Source organism: Rhopalosiphum maidis, chromosome 1 (assembly GCF_003676215.2).
Source record: "Rhopalosiphum maidis isolate BTI-1 chromosome 1, ASM367621v3, whole genome shotgun sequence".
NCBI classification, from domain to species: domain Eukaryota; kingdom Metazoa; phylum Arthropoda; class Insecta; order Hemiptera; family Aphididae; genus Rhopalosiphum; species Rhopalosiphum maidis.
In genome coordinates this window covers 82,158,048-82,183,349 of record NC_040877.1, presented here as the reverse complement: position 1 = coordinate 82,183,349, position 25,302 = coordinate 82,158,048, and the positions used below count along the sequence as shown (strand labels likewise).

The following is a 25,302-nucleotide window of genomic DNA, read 5'->3' as shown; positions in this document are numbered from 1 at the left end:
AATAGAAGTATATGACTTATATGAGTATTGAAGAGGGACTCAGAAAACATTTTTGAGGATTAGCGTTATATTTTTGGTGTCAATTAAAATATTAAAATATTCCTGTACATTACTCATTACGTACTACAATATTATAGACGTCGAGTTTCAACGATTTTATCGAAAAGATAGTATTTCCTTACGTTTTAAAAAAAACTAACTCTTTTTATTTATGTTTTATCGCAAAAACATTTAATGTGTATAATCATATTCTTGTTACCTATTCTTCATTTGTCAACGTTATCCTTCGACGTGATTACTTACGTAAGGTTTAAAAGGGTTTTTAATCTTCTTTTATCTAGCTTTCAGACTGTATCATGTTCAGATAGCTCACTTCGTACGATACCTGGTACTCCGTTATAATCATCCGATTCACTTGATCGAATATTCTTATTTTTATTAATGAGTTGAACAGTTGAACTAAAATAATTATAATAAGTGCTTATGAAGATACTAACAAAAATACGTTTCATATTGTATATTCGAATATGCAAATTAAACTTTTTGTTTTTAATAAAATAAAATTCACAAGGTATTGTGTGAAATAATATGGATCATAAAAATGTTTTATTGTACTATACTATTTTGTATATTATGTGATCATTATTTATTTTTATTGTATTTTTTTTCATCTATCGTTTTAAATAGTTTTAAAATATACTAATCACACAGTTACATAGTATTGAAAAATACAGTATTAGCTAACTTAAAATTCATTTTTTATGGCTAAACTCTTCACATGTTTCTTATCAAAGAAACTGAGTGAGATTTGTTTTTTGTCGCGTAGTATAAATATTTAAAACTTTCGCCTTACTCTTCAGTTTACTACTCATGTATAGAAAACAAGAGTAAACTCTTTTCACTTTTATATTATTTTCTTGCAGATGATATGCTTGATATAGAAGCACGGTAACTGAAGCATACATTTATTATTCATAGAGTTATAAAAACAGCTTTGCCTAAGCCCATAAGAAATTAATAGGTATACATATTAATGTTTATTTTTTTTACACTGAATCAAAATTACAATTTTTTATATTATATTTGAACGTTTAAACTATGAAATAAAACTTGTTATTGTTTTAAAATTAAAATATATGAGATAGACACTGATTAATTACTAAAAAGCTATAGATTCCAATAAGCGTTATACTTAACACGAGTATGTTTATATTGCTGTTAATTCCTTTATTAATACCGGAATGATTATATGACGTATTGTTTAAATAAAAATATTAAAAGCGTAAGGATTAAAAATTCTAAATAGTTTATCAAAATAACTCTACAAAGGAAAAAAGAAGTATAACTCAAAAGATGAATACAATCTAATAATCTATAAAATGATAAAAGGTGAAAAATGGTTTTAGGCTACCTATTTTATCGGGTCAATCTGTGCTGTATTTTATCTATTTGATTTTAAAGAAAAGGCTGATATCGGGTTTTTCTAAAAATCATTCAGATTGAATAATGGTATCCTTTATTTATGAAATAATATAGAATATTTTATACTACTGTACGTTTATATTGGCAAGATAATATAAAATTAAAGCCATAAGAGCTAAGTATTAATATATATATATATATATATATATATACATATTTTTATCGTATACATTTACATTTTATTTTTTACCATAAAGGAATATTGTGTATATGAACGAGCACGATAGTGGGGATTTAAGTACCAACTCAAAAAATTATTTTATTAAACACAAAATATATTTATATTATTGTTGTGCGGACGAACGATAGAATTTATTTTATATTTTTCAGATTTATTTTCAATCATACTAACGTAAAAACTACAAAAGTCAATATTATATGCCAAAAATCCGGTGCAGATATATTGTTTCATATTTTATGCTAAAATATAGTTTATATTTACATTTGGGTGCCCATTATCTTAGCACGCTAGTAGTTTCTATTAAAATAGATTATAATATAAATGCATGAATAATAACAATAAAACGTGCGAGATACCTTTTTGGAAAATGGAATATTATTATATCTAACTATATATATATACGATCTTTAATCACATCTAAATGGAAATAAAATGCACCGGCGCGGTATAGGTCGGTGAAAATTGAAAGAGAGATATTTATTGCTCCTCTTTGTGTACACACAATATGGCTAATATTGAATAGCAGCAGCAAGCACACTGCCATCAGGAGCATCTCATCCATCCGGCTTTTGTTATTGATTTTCTCTTTTCCTGTTTTTTGAGCGAAAGAAGCACGGTGGCAGCACCGGCAACGGCCACGGACGGGTGGGCGTCAAGCGCGGGTGGTCGAGGCGAAGGCGGCGGCGTATCTGCTTGATGTATATTTATATATATATATATATACACACACATTGGGGTAGGGAAGTATACCTTAATGTCGCGAGTTTAATGTGAAAAGGAACGATGCGGGTGGATTTTTAATTAAGACTCGTAATACGTTTTATGCATTATGAAGGGTTAAACTTATTAAATGAGAAACTCGGTACCCATGTTCATTGCGGCATAAAACCGAAAGAAGAAAAAATAAAAACTACAGAAAGAACCTAGTTGGCAGCAGGAGAGTGGCGTGGATACACCGCATGGTGTGCAGGCAGTTATACCTATCTACGTTGTACGAATAAGCGGAAAACGGAAAAAAATTAACGCAGTATTCCCACCGTATATAATATTATACAGAATACACCAAACTTCACCTACGGAATGCTTCGTTTAATATGTGTGAGCTAGTCTGAAGTAATAATGTATTTTAATAATAATAATAATATGTGTGGATACGTTTTTACACAAGTATTCTACATCACCGACGCCGTTGTACAAATATGCCGCGTAATTTATAACAACTTCGCGGCTGCAGTACCCGACCCTGTCGGCCGTCGTCGCTGCCACCACCACGTTGGTCGTTTAGATTCGTTGCACTCGTGAACGCAGTTTAAGGTTATTAAATATTAATTTATAACTATTTTAAAAATATTTCGAGAATCCATTTATTATAGTTCTAATAACTGTACTGAGCGTATTTCACCCTAAAGACGTATCCAAAACCTCCTGCCGTCGAATTAGACAAGGATTTTACTGGATCGTAAAATTTTGCTTTATAGGTACTTTATTTTATACAGGTACGTTTCGGATACAATAAAAAGTAAGCAATATTTTTTTTTCTGCTAAATAATATAAATAATTCATTTTTATATCGTTTATTATAATTTTGTATTACAAAATTATACATGATGTAATCATATAAATTATTAAAATTTAATACAAAGTTCCTTAAAAATAATTGTTCTTAAAATAATTTCAAGACATCAAAAGATAAAAATACATTCAACCTTACAAATCAAGAAATCATTAATAAAATAATTTATTAATATAAAATAATGTAAACTACTTTTAGTCTCTTTCACTCAGAACCACCATTTTTTGTATACAATTATTTATTATTGAATTCAAATAATTTAACACAGACTACTCAATGACGAGGTACATTAAAAACCCACTATTACAGTAAATTCTTTTTTTTTTTTTACGATAACTTATAATAATAAATTATATATATTTGCTTAGTATACACTTTTATAAATTGAGTGGGAAGCACTTTTATGACTCTAAGAAACCGAAATCCTAAATACATTTTTGGTTGAGTTGTAATTTTTAAACAAACGCTATAGCGTCGCTAATTATTGCGAGTTGAGACATTAACCAGCAATGGGAATACCCATATGTAATTACTAATTATACATATATTATTTTTTATGTATTTTCGTGATTGTTATATTATGACCTGTGATTGTGAGTGAAGTTAGGACGTCTAATTATATAAAAATTACTGCGTGCTTTAAATGTATTTAATCGTTGTCTTTAAAAATTCAATAAATATTAATACTCAAAATATGGTTATGTATTATAATGGGGTATCGTAACGATATTTTTACTGTTCTATCATCACGTAGCTATGCATTTTTTTTAATAAACTTGCAAAATGTGATAGCTCTCAACAATTTTAACGAGTAGTATCAAATTCAACGATGCTACTTCAATATGCCCACACAAACATATTACTAAAGATCGAATTTATTTGCTATCGAAACTTTATCTTGGTAGTTGGTACTGAATAAGTTGAAGATGATCAAATAAAATACGTAGCTTAATAAATTTAAAATGATTCTTTCTATGTACTTTATATTGTGGCATGTTACAACTTTTTTTTGTAACTTGCAATTGATAATTTTTAATTGTACATCATTGTTTCGACGAGTCTTAAATAAAAAAAAATGTCTATATTTTCTGTAACTTTTCAATATATTGTTTATTTTATTATAGTATAAAATAAACAAATATTAATTTCTTTGTTAATTTTACAGTACATAATAATTACACAATTACACTGCTAACGAATATATATGCATTTTCAGTGGTAACGTACTGGGTTTAATAGAAATATAGATACGTCCATATAAGGGTAGATGTCATGAAATGATTATTAATATAGGTACTGCTAATAAAAACTGTTTTTATCGACCGATATTTGCTTGAACATGGCTATTATGAAAATTGATAATTTATATGCTATAACATTTTTTTTTTTCATAAGAAATAAAATTTATTACGGCTCAATACATTAACCAAGATGTACCAAATTACCAAAACGATAATATGGGTATTAATCAAAACAAGATAAGGTTAATTACATTTATTTTATAAATTTATATCGTACATCAATTTAACACTATACATATCGTTTATATTGTTTATGACGTGGCGTTGTTAGTTGAATGAAACAATATCAAGTTTTAAGTGAAATATTAATCTGGTGATTCAAAAATACCACTAATTCTGTCTAATCTTTTTAATTTATAACATCATTCAGTATTTTAATACTCAATTCCTTCATATTTATAAAATCAATACAAATATATTATATTAATAATATTTTCATCTACAAGTTATTATGGATAGGTAATATGGTAACTGTGCTCTCATAAAGTCATACATCAAAAGGTATATACAAATATTAGTAAATACACACTTATAAATTAACTAATGGCAGCATACATCATAAATTAATTGAGATCAGTACTCGAACATATGACCGTACGCGTTTTAAATAAACGAATAGTCTTAATATTATACTTATAATACTAAACTAGTATTAAAAATGTGGTTAATAAATATAATAGGTGATCTAATATTAAGTATAAAGTATCTATACAAATAAGTGCTGATGTCAGTCAATTAGAAAAAATTGATTAAATACGATGATACAAAAACTATTAGTAAATAGCAAGTACTAAACTATTCTAAATGGATAAGACTAAATTTGGTATATGATGAATTTAATTATTAACCCAATATGAATAGTTTCTGACCCGTTACTAAACATAAAAAATGAATGCCTTAGAATACGTCATAATGTGGAGAAAATTATCTTTTAAATAAATACAACAATATATAATAAAATAGAGAAGTACGAACACAAAATTTAAAAAAAAAATGATTAGATTAAATTAAAAAGGACTATAAAAAAAAAATAGGATTTTCAATTAAAGCAGTAATGGATCAATAACTGTTTGAAATTTTTTTGGTCTTGTGTTTAGGATACTGTGTTTTTATTATTTTCATACTTTTTTCCTCCGATTAATTCATCACAACGAAAGTCAATCATATTCTCTCAAGGGGCTTGATGGGGCGGGGGCGAAAGTTTCAAATATTCGATAACCTCTTTGGATATACACCTACCTCGTTGAATACCGTTATTTGTAAGCGGCATTTTAGTGTGCATAATGGAAAACTACGTTTAACCACAGCCACTGCTGTCTTCGAAGGCAATAGAGTGGGATGAGTGCGTGGGAACGCGAAGTAGGCAATAGCAGCGACGGTGAAGGCTGACAAGATTGATGGCATGGACCCATCATTACCGTAATGCGTTCTTCCGGATCGATTGGATGTGAACTTTTTATTTACTATTATTATCATATGGTTGGACGGACGAGCAATAAGGAAAAATTAAAGCTATAATAGACAATTAATTATGTAAACAAGTTTTGATCAAAAACACAAAAAAATCAACTAGTCCCTATATTGGTATTTCATAATTTTTTTGTTGATTATAACACAAAAGTTCTTTGATTAGTTTCGGCTTCCTATATTCATGTATTAAGATTATTCCGAAAATTTCTACGGATTTCCACCGAATAGTATAAAGTGCGGTTAACTGTATAAATAGGTACAACTAGTCATGGTAAATAGATTTTCTATTTGTGGCCTTACAGAGGTCAACAAAAGTAAACAGTTATAGAAAGTGAAGGAAAGAAGAAAATACTTATTGGGTATGTGAAGAACCATGTAGAAAATAGTTCAACTTAAAGATAGAAGTTCAGTTTTACACTCAAATGAGAAAATGATGCGCACGCAACGGGACGACTACTGTCGTTACCACAACACTCATATTTACCAAGTAGAAAAAAAGAAAAAGATTGAAAAAATACACGTTCATATAGGAAAAAGAAGTTGACCAAGTAAAAAGAATATACGCAATATAAGAAGAGAAAAGTAAGAAAGGTAAGAAGGGATTGAATTCTGAGAGGTTATTTGGACAATCTTAATACCCTCTTATCCACTTGATCGTTTCTATATTGATATACCAATGGTCAACAAAAATAATGAAATAAAAGTCATTTCGTCGTTTTATTACACGCCATATTGTCATTTATCTGTAATACGATATTATCTTCACAAAATCTACTAAAATCAATTAATTCATTTTTCAAAATTATTGATATATCAATAGGTACAAAAATAATTGGTATACATACATAACCGAATAATTTTTATATTTTTCAAATTAACTCGTGAATTCCATATAAGGTAAATCCTACTACAAAATTATTTTATTTTTTATTATTTCAAATTTTAAAATATCTGAAAATATACTAAATTATTTTTTAATTTAATAATATATATCTAAATAACTCCCATTACAACCCAACGAAAAAACCTACCTAACATATGCAAAGGACAACTTTTATTTAGTTTTAAATATTTTTTTTTTAGCTTAATAAATAGATAATGCAATAAAAATAATATTTGTAACAATAAATCGTTTTATTTATTATTTAAACACTATAAAAAGGTCACTTAAATAAATTATCGATTTCATAAGACTAATATATTATCATTTATAATTTATACTATACGTCATAAATCGAAAAAAAAATATTTAAAATAAGTACCTATTCTAAACTCTTAGCAATTTGTCAATAAACTAAGTATCATTTCCTTTTATATTATAATAAATGTTCTTTTTGTTTGAAATTTTAATCCTAAAAGACAGTTTTTCGAATGACAATCATGGGATTTCGTATCATTTATAACTTTGGAAAACGTCCTTTTAAAGCCCTCATTGTAATGAATCAGTTTTTATTCATTTGAATATAAGCATTAGTTATTTTGAACACTTGTTCAACAGATTTTTTATGTAATTTATTTTCTGTTGTATTAGTGAATGACTATAAAACGAATTTCATTAAAACGTTATAAAAGTTATAAAATCGGTGAAAAATATAAAACGAAATACGCTAATAAAATCCTTTTTAAGTTAAATATAATGATAAACCATAAAAATCGCAATAAAAAACAAAACCAATTTGTTCCTACGCGAAAAGAATCTATATAAATATCTACATTTTCCAGATGGTAAAAATTGGTTTTAATCAATATGTACAACATTTATCATAATTAGATTTTTATTTGTTATAAAATTACTTTTATTAGTCCTACAAACGTTATATTATATAATTTAATAGTTTTATTATTTTACATCAACTAACATTGAAAGTGGGAATTTTTTCAGAAATTAATATATTTTAATTATCTAGTATATTTTATAAAATTAAAAAATGTCTGACATTTAAGAAATTCAAGTTAAAATAAATAATTTTAAAATTAGATATTTCACCTGAACTATCCTGAACTTCGGCTCAATAATTTTATCTAAGCTGAATAATCGGCTCAAGTTATATTTATTTTATATTGGCCGATAAAAAAGGTTTCTACAGCCACCCATGTATAATTCAAGTTCGTTTTGTTTTTCTTTGGAAAGACGCATAAAATGGAAAGATGAAACAAAATAATAATAACAATACAAAATCCAAATGCATATATATACACACACACACATTACACATACCTGTATAGAAATTGACGTCGTAAAATGAAAAACAATTCCTTTTCTACCGTATTCAAATTTCACTGGGGACAAAATACGCAGAGCAAAAGAAGACGATTACATTTACCGAAAAATAAAATCTAACGATTGCCATGACGTCCGTTAGAAGAAGAAAAAGCCAATTTTAACAAACCCAATATTAGAAATGAACATTTATTATATGTATTTTATCCAACAGGGAATCCTATTTAAATGGTTATATTTAGTATGTTGTTTGAGAGTTAAAGTAAAAGGGCGATATTATACCGGGAGTATGTATTATTTAAACACAACTAAAATTGGGTGTATATTTTTGGTATAAATCTCGAACAATTCATAAGGTAAAATAATTTATGTATTACGCTCTACTTTCTAAGTAAATATAAACATGAGTTTAAATATACATTCTGAGTACTCTTTGTGCTTAGATTAAAATAAATATAGTATATTATGAAACAGCTTAAATCGAAATATATCAAAATAATTGTCTATCATTATTAATATCCAAATATGAAATAAGTAATATTTATATATATGTTTTGATATCTGTAAAAGACTAAGTAATATTTATTTTTTCTTCAAAATATATAAAATAACTTTAAAAAAAAAAAAAAAATGTTTTTTTTGAATGAACGATTTTATTATTTTAAAGATGTATATAATGTAATGATTAATTGGATAATTTAACTACAAAATGAACAAGGTACTTTTTTTAATCAGTCATTATTGAATTAATTAAGCTACCTATACTAATTTTTTCGTGTAAAATCAATCTCGTAACATAGAAAAATAAAAGATAATTTTTAATTTATTTTGATGATGTAATTTGTATTATCGGTTAATTTTGAATTATTAATTTTGTAAAGTAATCTATGTACTTGTATAATTACTTAAAAAATATAAAGCTACATTTTACATGTTTCAAAGATATTAAATATATCATTTCACGAAGTCGTCCAAATTTCCAATAATCAAAAAATGATTAACTAAAAAAATAAAATAAAACTGTAATAGATAGGTACAAGACAAATGTATACGACAATTATTTTAATTTGAATTGACTACAATGAATAAGTTACATACTTTTCTCTTAAATCAATAACAAAAAGTTACTTTATTATAAACCAGAAACTTATTAAATTACTTATTATGAACTAATAGCTATGATTAATATACATTATACAACAAATATGAAATCAATAATATATATAGTAATAATGAATAAAATTATGGATACATTTCAAACTATTAGTTGGAGAAAGTTTTACAAATTAGCAGTTCACAACTTAATCTCCCCTGGAAGAAGAAAAAATGGTTCCATTTTAAATACCTTTAAACTTGTTATAGTTTTTTGTTTTGTTACATCTGCTTTGCATTTTAATTAATAAAGTTTTAAACTTAGTTCGACAGTTTTTTGTTTTCACTTAAAAATATTATCAGACACACTTTTTAATATTTATTACACATCAAAAGTATCATATTTTACAGATAAACATACCAGTCAATTTGATTATCTTCACGTGTTTTAATAATTTTGTCCAAAATTATAATAAAGTCATTATATGAATTTTTAAAACGATCAATAGACTCAATATCAATATCTCAACTAAAAACGTTTACTGTTATGGACTATTTTTACCTTAGAAATGATTTAGGTATTCAAATTATTTATAATATACTTTTATAACCACTCCACGGTTTAAAAAAAATATAATAATAATAAACAGTTTTTAAAGTCATTATAAATATGTTATCGGCCATTTCGTTGGTTATAAAAATTATAATAAATATCTAACTATCATAAGAAAACGAAATTATTGATAACACATAAAATATTACAGTTAAAACGGGTTTATGAGAAAATTGTGCACATTTTTAGTATGACAAATCAACAAAAATATAAAATAAAAATAAATTATAAATGATTTCAATAAAACATTATTAAATATTTAAACTATGAAATATATGAACAATGAAATGAATAACTTTAATTATAAGATTATTGTTTTAATTTATATTTTGTAACCTTTAAAGAAAAAAAACTGTTTTTAAATTTTAAGCTAAGTACTTTCTTTTAAATTTTTTTTTTTTTTATATCGTCTCATTTTTCTCCCATACAAATCATAAAATCGTTTTGTGTGCTTAACTGTTCAGTAATACAACAAACACCTGTATGATTTAATATTTGAGACAAGAGCACTTTAACAACAATAAAGAATTGTTGCTTCCATACAGTTATCACGTTTTCAGAAGTATAATATACTTATTATTTTTATTTTTTACCATTAAATCGAATATTATAATCTCTGAAAAAAAAACAGAAAATGAATAAAAAATGATAGGTAATGTATAATAATACTTTTTTCATATGGATTTCTAGGAAAATACTTTTTATTTCAATACATTTTTGAACTGTTTTAATTCTTTTATGCAAAACGTCAAATTTATACCTACCTATTGTATTCATCTTAAAATATATAACTCGTAATAATTTACTATGTATTGTATTGATAATAGATGAAAATTTGATAAATGTCAAAATTCATATGAAAGTCCACTCATTGTTATTATATAATTATCTTTGAATACTATCGGGAATTTGATAAATAAACCGAAAACAGAACTTTCCTTTATGCGCTGATGTTTGCTTTGGCAAAATATGATAACAGTGAAATAGATTATGCTATGTAAGGAAATCGAAGTTTACTTGCAAGAACATCAAATATTGAAGTACAATGTGTCCCCAATAAAAAAAGGTTTACTTTTGAAAGATGAACTGAAATAATTGATCGGTTTCGCCATCCACTTTATGTCATCTTCTCTCTTATACAAAATATGATAAATTATATTTGAAACCCAGAAAGTAATCTGATCAAACTTCAGTGTTCTCAAAATAGTATAATATATATATATATATATATGCAATATGCATTCAACACATTATTATTTATTACCTATAAAGTAGCAATGTCTTGTTTTATTTTTTTTAATAAGCATAAATAAATACAAACTAAAAATAACATGATATTATGATTCTTAAAATTTATTTATTAATTTGTTACAACGTTAACGGGATACTTTTAGTATTAATATATTATGCACGAATACATTTAACAGGAAAAATGAAACGCAGTTGTCGTTCATTTTAGATTAGTGAACATTCTTAGTAAGGAATAATCCCTGATATTCCAAAAAGCGAGTTTTATCCCCGTCGTTTTCAAGCGTAAGTAATATATAATGGAGATGATTCATGCTGTAACTTATAGTTTTGTTTAAGATATAAAAACAAATTATATTACAAAATCCATATGTAAAACAACATTTCATCGTCCGATTTATACGCGCATACACAGCCGATAACCGATCAGAAAAAAAAAATATGTTAAAAGCGTGAAAAAAACATTTCGATGGTACTTATCTTTTGACAAAACATATTCTGATGGGAATTTAGCTTTGAAAAGCTTATAAGATTAGGGCAATCTTCGTTTTAAAAATACTTTTTCATGCATATCGTTTAATATGGTAAATTATTCACAAAAAACGAGTTTTAAATCATTTTTTTATTCATTTATTTTTTTTTTTAACTATAATGAGACCCGTTATGATAATATGTAAGCATATTCGGTTATGTTAGATAACTATACACGCATATAATTTATCAAATCGAAAATCACCGTTTTCATTCATTAGTAACTCTGCAATGGGGATCGTGTTGATAATAATTCACGAGCTTTTCATTTTGTTCCTGTTGTTTGGGATTAAGCGTAGAAATCTCGCGGTAACGATCGGTGCAAACGGATTAGACCTTTTTTCACACACGCGTTCCTGTTCAGACGTATTATAGCAATAATAAAACGACAACTGGAATTTTATCTAGACCAGACCCATAGCGAACGATGAGAAACATTGCACGATATTGTTTTCTGACTATACGAGTGACAGCTAGAATTTATACACGTGTATTTTTTTCAAAAATCAATTTAATATATCCCATCTTGCAACTAAAATTACAAAAATAAAAACAAACAAAAAAAAAAAGACCCAGAGTGAAAGGAAATGAACAAAACGTTACACTTAATACGAAACGAAGTTTATATTGTATATGGCTCCGCGCACCAAAACGTATTCTCGCTCGATTTTATACTTCAATTAAAATTCCTACTATATTCGCCATAGTCGAGTGAAAACAAAAACAATAAACAATCGGTACTCGTATGATTTTTTTTGTTTTTTGAAACCTCCCGTTCTAAATATAGAAAACGTCAACTCCCACCCGACAATATATCGAACAAAACACTCATGCAGTTATCTCAACATTCGACATAAAAACATAAAAAAAAAAAAAACGATTTTTACATATTGTTATTTATTACACAAATCGTTCAAATAGGTATACATTTTCGTATTTTTTTTTTATGTTATATAATATATATATATATATAAAGGTACCTATATAACAAAAAACGATATAAAAAAACTAACCAATATGTAAAGGGCTTAATAACGTCACAAAAAATATTTCTTAACTCAATATTTTGATATTGTTTATGAATATTAATTATTATTAAATATTAATATTAATCATAAAAGTGGCTTATTTTGATTTCCCCGGTGGTTTAGACAAACTTCATGTCTATAAGGTTTCCTAAATCACAAACTCAAACGTGGCTTATGCTGCTATAAAATTAACTGTAGATTTTCCCCACATTAAACATTTTCCACATGAGCCTTAAATTAATTTTAAGAAAATCAAACATTCAGCGATAATTTAATAATGACATTACAACGATCTAAACTGCTAATATTTCCTTCATCAATTTTATTATACATATATTTGGGCGTTATTGCTTATAAATAATATACATTAAAAAGAAATCGATATACTAGCAAGTCTTAAACGATAATTATACATTTATTATTTATTTATAATTATAAACAAAATTTAAGATCAAAATCTAAGTTTGAAATAATGTTTTATATCGCCTTAGTAATGCTACTACGTAGGTAGTACTTTATAGAATTATTTCATCTCGTATTTCTTACGTTTCCATATTTAACCATCATTGATAATTCAAGCAAAGTTTATCAAACGTGGGATTATAATAAAAATGATTTTCCTACCGTTAAATTATACGATTCTAAAACTTAAAGCCATGAATAACATATTTACAATTATAATTCATTCTTGTATGTTAATAATACATTTTATAGCTGAAATATAACTACGATGCGAATAATAATATGATACATTTGTGTATTGTATTCTGAAGTAAATATAATATGTACCCATTAAAAAGTTATTCTATCCTAAGGGTGTTATAACATTTCTTTCATTATCGAAAACCTAACGTTATTAGACTTTTAGTTGTATATTATAATTATTTATCATTTATAATAAGATAACTATAGTCTATGTTCGTTTTATCACTATGATATTATTTACGTATTTTTTGGCATACAATTGTAAGATAACTCAAAATTTGAAATGTATTATATTGGCATTTTAATAAACAATATTGCAGTATATTTATTCTAAAGACGATTTATTTAAAACAGATAATAGTATTAACTAGTATAATATTATTAACATACAAAATGACATGAATTATCTGTATAACGTGTAACTCGGATAATTAATAACAAAATATAATAAATTAAAAATTATGAACAAAATAAAAATTGTACCTAATTGTTTCATAATTATAACGATAATGTCATATTTAATATATAATATATCTATATTATATGTGGAGTATCTACTATGTACGCATGAACTGAAAAACATAATAACCCTATAAAATTCACTAGTATTTTTCCAAAGTACCATTACTAGCAGATTGAAAAGTAAATATAATTCATGGTCAAATGGTTAAAGTAATAATTTTCACATATAGTTTTAGTTTTACAACAGAAAACAATTTCAATGCACTCAGAGACCACATAGTTTTTTTTCGATTATAGTAATTATTTGGAAAAGTTTAGCCCTTCTTTAAGGCATTAAATTAAGAAAAACGCAAGTAAAAGGCTACAAGAAAATTGTTACATCATAAATTTTATCCAGTTTGGAAGTAAATGAAAATTATATAATATCTTCAACCTTGTAGACGTAATAGTATAATTTTTATTAAAGGTACGACCAAACTAACTAATATTCATTATGTCATTACAATTTATAAGGTTTTTATTTATAACTTAATTGCTTAATCGAGTATTCATAATACAAAAAAAACTAAGAAAAACATAATTTATTAAAAAATAAAAACAATACTTAAATGATTTATTTTTAAAATGTACGAGTACTATAGTCAAATAAATGATAAATAATTTAATATATTCACTTGATATTAAAAACTATGATTTAAAAAACATATAAATTTAATCAACAAAAATGTATATATTATATTATTCTATTCAATATTAATATTACTTAATAATATATTATTGTTCTTATTGTTATTCATTATTTCTTATTCTATTAAGCTACTTAAATTTTAACTTATGATCGAAACAATTTTCACAAATACCTATTATAAATAATTATTATAAATTTTATCTTTTGCTAACGTTTTAAAAATATACTAAATTATACTTTAATTTACAAGACTCATTTGATAAAATTTAAAATACTTTTTTTTAGTCATAGGAATTCTCTTAGTTTAAATTCCATGTATCTAAATCACAAAATATTAATCAAAATTAAATTCATTGAAAATATTTTAAAAATCATCATAATAATTAAGTACCTATTGATGAAAAAATGAAAATAAAAAAGTTAGATAGTAACAAAGAAAAAAGAAATATTGTCATCTTTGTAAAAAGGTTGGTACAATCATTGGATAGTGTTCAACGTGTTTTTTGGTATCATATTTTTTATTTACACTGTAGTCACGTAAGTAGAATATCCCTCCGTCTGTTTTTATCTCACTCGCTCACTTTACTAGACTACAAAATATATAATATATATAAATAGAAATGTGGATAATAAATAACAGGTTTGTCATGTGTAAAAATATAAATGGAATACATACAGGGTTTCTTAAGAAATCGCAAGCACTATTAGCACTATTTCTTCTTTACACTTGCAAATTTTTATATTTCAAATACAAAGTTGTAATATATAATTAAATTAATTTTTTGAAATATGAATTTACAATATTTTTTTTAATAATTTAACCAACACATAAAAAAAACCAACATCATGGTACTTGTGAAAAGCTAATATTTAGCCAAAGCAAACCGAAAACTATACATTCTGTGCTAGATATACATTTTAATAAAATAAAAACGAAAATAATTACAATTTATAAAACGAGCGCTACTCTCTCAAAGCATACCCTGTACGTACACGCACAAATGCGGTAGCAAGGGACAGACATATTTCCTGCGTTTGACTACTTCCTTGCCGCCACAAAAAGATAAATGACACTAAGAGAATGAAAGGATAGAAGAAAATATTCTTTTTCTTCTGCAATACCCTTTCTCTGACGTTTTTCCACATCACAAACATCGGTTCATACTATCAATATCTGCGTACATGACTTATTTGGATGTTTTTTTTTTCTTCTAATAACATTGAATCTTTGGTTTTTTAGAATTCTCAAGTGTTTAATCTCTGAGATAGTTGACGAATTTGTAATATTTACTAATATATTATAGTATAATTACTAAATAATATGTACCTACATTAATTGTTAACTGCAAAATATTTTATATTATATTCACTAATAATATTGAATTAAGTGTCAAAGGTTTTTTTTCAACAATGAGTATTATAATTCAAATAATAACTATATTGATAAACTATAACAATAAAACTTTTTTATTCACAAAAATTATTTTCCTACTATCTAAAATATTATTATGTATCAACTAGCTGAAAATTTGACAATGATATATTTCACAATTTCCAAAACTTTAGGTTGATAGAATGATAATCATTATAACATGTAATATGCTTTATATATACATTTTTTTATATATATATTCAAAGCTTTATCTCTCCCATGGCATTATACACAATCGATAAACATAGCTTTGCCATAAATAGCAGGTATATTGGCACAAGAAGGCGTCTCGTCCGCCGCACTGCACCAATATAAATCAAATATTATGATGGTATAAAAAATATTACATTCGTATGTATAAGTCATTTCCAAATACAATATCAAAAAAAAAACCAGAGAACAATAACATCAATCAATAGAAACAAATCATTTTTCAACTGACAAATGTAATATATATTTAGATTAAAATTAACTCTAAATAAATATTTGTCATTTGTATAATTAAAATAAAATAATTATACTGATTGTTGACTATTTATACGATTTAGTTTTTACTATAAATATGTATTTAATAGATAGTAAAAATTATACAAAATTTAATGTTTGATATTATATTATTTACATTATAATCATATTATAGTTTTTTAATTATACAAATTATAATAGTGTAAAAAAGTATAAAAATCTATATTTAATTCCAAATTAATGAACTTTACATCAACGTAAAATTAATATCACCCACGACAAAACTTTGAGTTAGTTACTCCGTAAGTGATTAAATTTGAATTACCCTTTTCTAAAAGATTTACGTCGATATTTTCAATCGTATTCATTAATACGCGCGTACGGGATTAATGGAACATGTAATGAGCGTTCGAGTAAACAAATTAAAGAGAAATGCTTTAAGAATGTTTTTAATAAAACAATTTACCAACACCTGCGTAGCTTATCCATTTAAATTAGTCGAAGTTATGGTGAAATTAACAGGCTGGCTGTTATAAGTTCGTACAATAGTTTCATTCTGCGATCGATCGTCGCAACTTTGATTGCAACTTTTCACATTCCGTGGAGACTGGAGATTATTGTTGACATGAAATTTAGTAGTCTCGTCTGAAGCTCTGGATCATCCAAAAAACCTAAATTGAAAACCGCCTAGTCTGGGGAATTTCGCTAATGTTCAAGAAAACCCATCCACGGGATAAAAATATTTATAGTCCAATGTACAATTTGTCCAACGTCCCCGCTGGTTACAAATGTTTTTCTTTACGGGTCAACCGCTTTTAATTGGTAGATTTAAATTTATTATCTTTGCGACAGAATTCTCTCAGACCTTCTCTTGCCTTTTGGCTTATAATTATCATTATAGTATATAATATACATGTACATTATTATTTTCAGTGATTTGTCGCGGTCACAGAGCCGCGTTGTGTCTGTTTTAGTACATTTGTTTTTATTTTCCATAAACCTCTAAATAATATCCTTACACCAATTAAAAAGCTACAGCGATAACGCTAAAAACTCCGTTTTTAAATCACTTACTAGTAAAATAAATAACTTATTAGCCTGTAATTATAAAATAAAAAAAAGTACAACAGTAGAGAACAGCGTCTATTATTATATACTGTGTATAATAATAAATAACTCAATGACTACTTTAAATGAAAAGTATCTATTTAAGCCTTATCTTCCAATACAAAAGATTGAATGAATTCATTGAATGGCGTTATTTTAAGCTTGTTCAATTCATACATATTTTTAATATTTGTTTATAAATATATACATTACAAGTATCCTTATCAATGGATTTGAATTAATGAAATTAAATAATATAAACTTAAAAAGTAGTCCATACGCTTTATGTATACACTAATGCTTATAGTATTAAACTCTCCATAGTCTTGTTATAAAAAAATCTAATTATCAATTTATTATGTTGACCTAGAATAAAATTTTAAGGAGCAATGCGCTACTATCTACTCAAACTATCATAATCTAACCTGATTAATATTGTTTCATGAGGGTAAAGTTTTATTATATTTTTTTTTGTTCATAACTAGAGATTAAAAACTTGATTATCGGAAAAATATAATATGTTGCAGATGGTTTTTGTTGAATACAACTTGTAATATTAAAGAATAATAGATTAAAATAAATCCACCAAGGAGTGAATTAACTTATAATTTAGTTTTTGCTGAAACAGTATAGTCATCTATTTTATTATATTTCTAGATAGAAATTTATCTGTTGATTAAATTATATGAATAGTAATAATACAAATCTATTTAAATAGTATAGTATTAGATATTAAAATAAACTAGTTTTGCTACTAGACCATTACTTACAAAATATACATTAATATGTTTACAGATATTTATTTATTTAACTTATTTTTTTTTTATTATTACTATTTATAGTTCACATTTTTAAATTAAATATATATTTTCAATTAAAAAAAATCACAACTATAAAATAATATCAGTGTTTTTTTATTATTTAATAAGTATATACTTAAATAGTTCGTAAGTGGGTTCTAATTAATATATATAAATTATTTAATTTAATTAATTTAATTAATATGAACCTAGTACTTAAAAGTTAATAACTTTTCACTATACTAAAGTTGTCTCCTGAAGATCCCTATATGGTCAGATTCATCAATAGGAATCACACCTTTACCGAACTTATTTACATTATTCCATTGTTATTGGCATGACTATTTTTACAGAATATTAGTACACTATGATATAATGTTAAGAATATATTGGCTCTTTTGGCGTTGTTTATACATTATTTTGAGCTTTTTATAAATTTTTGACTTGTTTTTTTTTTTATATATACAATGTATACTTAATACAATTTTTATTTCTGTATAAAAAAAGCTTAAAAATATACAATGATTTTCATATTTTTTTCTTACAACATTTAAAAAATATAATAATTTATAGTCACTGTTTTACATTATGAGTGTTTGAAATCATGAACATTTGTAAATTATTTTGTAGTTAAAAATGCATAACATTTTTAATTTAAATCTAAAGCTTGTACATTTTATACAAGATTCCTCATAAGTTTTTATTACTGAAATTATAAAAAAAAATGTTAAACGTAAAACCACATTTATTTTTATAAGCGGTTTTTTTTTTTTTTTTGGTCACCTAACCTAGAGAAGTTGGCTGTAATTTTTTTTTTAATTTTTATTTTTATTTACAAAAGAATATGCATGAACAAATCGGGTATAAAAATAAACAATTTTTTTTTAATTATACAATTATTTGTAACCTTAATTAAAAAATTACGTCCCATAAATAAAATCCTATTCAAATCTAATGTTATTCCATATTCCATGAATATTTTAAAATATAATATTTGAAAAAAATTATTTTATTAGATATTAGTATTTTTAGATTGAAGTAAACTTAAAAACTTGTGTTTTGTTCTCAAGGAACTGAGATAGCCAATTAATAAAATATGAAAATTTTGAAAATATTTTAAAAGTTATAAATTATTATTTTTCATTAAGTATTAAAATATTTATGTAAGTCTCAAAGTTTAAGCAGGATTTGGGATGATGATACGTATTTTATATTAGCAGACGAAGAAGAGACGGGTATACACGAGAAGTCGAAAACAAACACTCGGTCAGATACTATGTATCATTATAGGTATAATATTGCACATAAAACGTCGTAAATAATACATTTATTATTTTTCGACGATTTCTTCTCAATACAGAATATACATTTAGTGATATCGCCATGTTTATATTATATTATATTTTGTTTTTTATCTTAATAGAACTCTTATTTCGATACAGCGTGTGTGCGTGGGGCTGCGCCTGGACACCGCACCACCGTACCAATATTCGGATCCCGAGAAAGAAAAAACTAATAAAGTCCCAAAAGTAGTAACAATAACAAACATGGCGCGTTTTCGTTATCATTTTAGTCACGTTCAGATCGAACGTTACGGGTCGGACGGGCTGGCGGCATCCGGTCGCTCCGGCCCGGTCCTGCTCTTTTATCTACTTGTAGTGGTTTGTCAAGGGGTCAGCTACTGATGCCAATCGACCGGGTGCGTATGGAAAACCCGACGGTGATGTAGTCCGGTGCAATTGTTGTCTTTTGACATTTTCATTTCAGACATCGTCGACACGACATCTCGTATATAAATGCTATTCAAACGCGGTGCAACACACCGTGGTCCGAGAGTAGAGCTCATAACATTATGTACATTATAATGTGAGCATCGACTCGTTTGAGAACAGTATATGATATTAAAATAATATATATATATATATATCCTCTTTAGAAAGAAAAAAAGCGGTTTTAACTTTTTTTCCGTCCGTCTATTACGGCCAAACAACTCGATTTTCATCACAGATGATTTTCATTGTTCCTTTTTTAGTTTTTTCACACATTATTATTACTACTTTTTTTTTTCTTTGATGGTAAAAAGTTTTTATTATTACTTTTTTTTTTTTATCTCACGTCCTTTGGTAATTTATCGACAATATAATACTTTATTAATAAGTTTTGACTTCCTGAACGAAATAACTATACCCCAACATAACTATGTATGAGAACATATTACAAGGACCATTCGTACTTTATCTGCAACAAACCATTTGTTTTTCTTCCAGTGGTTTTTTTTGTTGTTTTATTTTGTTTTATCTCTCGATTAAGTTAGTTTTTGTAGAAAACTATAACATGTAATATCGAACGTACAAAACTTTATAAAAAACTTTCTAAATCGATCTATATGGTACCATATTAGATAATTACTGTGCGACTAGGTGTTGAATTTATACAAAACAAACATAAAAATAATACTAAATATTATTTATAAAAATCGCGTAGAGGATTTGATTTAAAGTATTTTATTGTTTGTTTTTTTTCAAATTGAAATATTAAAATAAACTATTTGATTTAAATGTATCTATTATCTTGCGTACTATATAATGACAAGTATATAAATATATTAAAAACTGCCTGAACTGTTTATATTTTATCGTTTATTAATTATTTCAAAGAATAAAATTATGATATCAGTGATATCACCTTAAAAAAACATTGATGGAAATCGAAACTGATAAATTCTTGACTATTTATAAGCAAAATTGAACAATAATATAGTAATAGTAATTATTAATGTTAATTAAATAAATAAAAGTGAAAACAATTCTGTTTAAAATAAAATAAACATTGATTTTATTAAGTTTTTTTTTTACAGTTTACTCTTACTTTTGAAACCATTTTATTTAGACTTGGGGTAATGAAATAATGCGATCGTTCAATATTATTGTAGCATTAACTTTTTGTTAGGTTGAATTGTACACAATTTAATTGGGCCAACTATGTAAATATTTGTTGTTTATTTATTTTTTTTAAAAGATAGACGGTTTACAATATTTTTTTAATGATATTAAAACAATATATTATTTATTTTTATACCACATTAATATTCCTCATGTTTTTTTTTTTTTTTTTGTAAATGTGATCAAACGATACTTACATTTTTATTACTCCCTAACGTTCATGTATAATAATAAATAATAATGCACCCAAAGTTATATATAAAATAATTATTATCAAGTATAATACATTTTTAATATAATATGTAAAAGGAAACAATAATTTTCCATGATAACAATAATAATAATAATATTGATTTTATGCCATTGTGATCCACGCCAAATAATATAAACTAATAATTAAAATTAGTACTTCTATAATTTATACATGTCGCAGTGTACGTATTGTATCCATGATCCTATTTATTTACTATAGGATATTCTGCAAATGGGAAAACACAGAAATATTTCTAAACGCCCCGCGGTAACGGGATACTCATTTATCAGCCGAATTTACGGTTTGGTACAATATTATGTTGTGCGCAGACAAAGTCTTGTGAATCAATTATCATTCTATATAACGGCCCAAATTAGATAGGGTTGAATGTCATGTGCGTTTAATGACGCCGTCGGTGGCGTGAATTTACGTTAATTTATAGCACGGCTGAAAATTCGGGTGTTGTGGGGAAATTAGGAATGTTCGAAGAGTATTGTCATGGCACAACAATCGTAAGCTAATAGTTATTATTAATAAATGGAATTTATCTCCACCGCCGCGCCACCACCACTGGTTCGAACACACGACAACCTCCGGCAAAATTTACCCAGACGTTCGGCAGCATTTCCCCGCTGGAAAACTATTCTGAACGGGTGGGCGCGCGGGCGAGCTGTCTCGTATCATCGCAATTACTATAATTACAATAGTATGATACGAAAAATAATAACGACGTATCAGTATCGTTTATTTGTATTATATTAAATATTATAATACGATAACGCGACTGCCGGTCGTCTAGTGTATTCATTATTGTTACTGTACTGCTATAGTACGGGTACAACGAAAAAACGTTATTTATTTCAATAGGTATTAAAGATAATTATAATATACTGTTGTACATGACTCAGCTATATGAAATATTGAACGAGCTTAGGATGATTCACGGTAGAAAGTGTTTTACTAATTTACACGCTTAGTAGGTTATGTAGCCAACGCGCAAACAAAATAATCTACCCTGTACCTATACGTAGGGATAAGTAAATCATGTTATTCGCCCACGCAGATTTCGTATAAACACAACATGCAGTAATTTTGATACATATATTTATTTTACAGAAACGCTATGCGGACCTCACGAGAAGCGATTGCTCAACGATTTATTAGACCCTTACAACACACTAGAGAGGCCAGTAGCTAATGAATCGGAGCCACTACAACTTAGTTTCGGCCTTATGCTCATGCAAATCATAGATGTGGTAAGTAACATTATTAATAATTGGATTATGTAAAATTCTATTTCACAGAAATTAGCAAGATTATGGAGCAACTAAAAAATATTTTTACTATGGTATACATTTTCAATATTTTATAATATATCATTACAAATAGAATAGGTAATTTCAAATAAATTTGCCAAACTTTGATAACCTAAGCTATATTACCATAATGTAACATATGATGTGCATTATATTTGTTATTTATTGCCCGACTTAGAAATGTAGAATAAACACGAAAAAAAATTTGGTTTCTAATTATTGATTAAAATTAAGTCAAGTAATGAATATTCAAAATAAACAAAATATGGTGTAAATATTTTACCGTAATAACTCATAGTAAATATATTTAGTTATTATATGATATCATATAAATATCGTCCAATGGTTGTTGTTGGCAAATTGATATCAACAAATAATATTAATCATTTTAATTGTTCAAAAATGACAACCCAAATAGTATTCAAAAATATACATGCCCCATTTGGCCTACATTCGAACTGTTCAAAGCTATGGTTAATTTTGTTTTCTTTCAGCAAGTTTTTAATTCTTTTTTTTTTTACTTTTATACGTGAAAATCACCTAACTTTATAATAATATGCTTTTTTTGTTGTCACCGCTGTTTTTGTTATTTGGTTCGATAAAAACCCGTTAAAAATGTTTCACCTAGTCCACGTCGTCTGCTAGAAAAGTCTAGCTCAAAGGCGTGGACAAAGCGTATAATTTGTGCATGGTGGGCCAAGCGAAGTTTAATGTTTGAAAAGTACCCGAGCAAGTTTTCTTTCTAACTTTTTATTTTTGTGATCCAAATATTTTATACAGCTGTAAAATAATAGATTAACGTCTCAAAAATGCAGAAAAATGTTTTGTATTTTATCGAATTCAATAAAAGAGCATATTTTAAATGCATTGTATGTCAGGTAAGCAGATTTAAATTGTTTTTTATCGCGATTCTATGTGTCTAACCCATATTATAGTCATTTGAATAAACAACACGTAGGTATATTAAATCCAACAAAAATTGTATTGACCCGAAAATTTAATTTTTTAATAGATTCATAATAAGATATTTATTCCGAAAATTTACAAGTTCATAGATTATTTTTAAATAAATATATACATATATTATTATTATTTAAAAAATTAGAGTACTAATTTAGATTAAAACTAAAAACCATTATTTTTAAACGAAATTTCAGTGATTACACAAAGTTAGTTTGAAACCGTTGGTAACAATAAACTTAAGTTAATAATTAAATTAAAAAATGTAGTTTATCAAATATCATAATATAATACAATCGCAAATTTAATATTATAATTTAAATTGAAAATATTTCTCAAACACAAAGTTTACTTCAACTTAAAAATAGTTTCCTCATTTACATATAGTAAATATAATTAAATATTAAGTTATTTTTTTCGATTAAAATTAAACTATATAGGTATTGCAGTAATAACTAAACTAATCTTACTTTTTAGGCCTTACATAATAATATTTGTTATTTATTTATATATCTACCGATTAGTTTAATCTTTTAATTATTTTTATTTGATATTAATACTCGTTAATGTATGTTTCATAATTTATTCTGGCAATTTAAATGTAAATATTCTATAAAATAGTCGTTATCGAATATAAAAACTAATTTAAAAATAAATGTGTCGTGTATCTAACGTAAAGTTACCGAGATAAATTGTAAGTGCATTTGAACTTGAATACTGCACGTCGCAAGGATTATCAAAGAAGTCTCAAATTCATTTGACAAATGCTAAATATTTTATATTTTGGTCACGAATATTTTATCCTAGCTCAAGTATAGAAAATAATTCAAGATTTTTACCCAACTGGCTTTGCAATATATTACCCATAGTAAATTTTAAATAAGGGGAAAAACTAGTATTTTAAGAATAAGTTAGGAGGGCACTTATTTCACTGAGTGTATCCAAAAGAGCAAAGGGGACACGAGGACAGTTTAATAAAACATTCCTAAGGTATATTTATATTTTTTTGCAGTCCGTCACCACCCTTTTCTACCGAAAAAAGGAAGGGCTGTTTAAAATTTATGTATTCGTCCTCAGAGTGTAAACGTCAGTTACCCCGGTTACCTAGCATTCTGAATGTAAATTTATCGACCTCTTTTAAAAGGGGTTGGAAAACATAATATTTATATCTATAGGTTGGTACATAGATAAATTTTTGTACAGTTGAATTATTTGGTATCGACAGAGAGTTTATGTAACGTAAATACCAGTCCATAAATGAATCTAAATTTCATTCTTCATTTAAATTTATCAAAAATATCATGATTAAAATTAATTATGATACGATACTCTAAACAATAATTTTTACTAACGTCTACATACTTATTTGTTTCAGGATGAAAAGAATCAGCTGTTGATTACCAACATGTGGTTAAAATTGGTAAGCATATTT

The 25,302-nt window shown here is 26.0% G+C and overlaps 1 protein-coding gene across 3 annotated transcripts in view; it reads left to right on the top strand.

Moving 5' to 3' along the window:
- The window catches only part of LOC113559438 (neuronal acetylcholine receptor subunit alpha-7-like), a 68,645-nt gene that overhangs the window by 17,569 nt on the left and 25,774 nt on the right, over positions 1–25,302 (top strand). For all 3 annotated transcript variants that reach the window (XM_026965265.2, XM_026965266.2, XM_026965264.2), the window contains exons 2-3: positions 22,711–22,850; positions 25,246–25,290. In XM_026965265.2, coding sequence (XP_026821066.1) covers positions 22,711–22,850; positions 25,246–25,290 — 185 coding nt within the window. The remainder of the gene's footprint in view (positions 1–22,710; positions 22,851–25,245; positions 25,291–25,302) is intronic.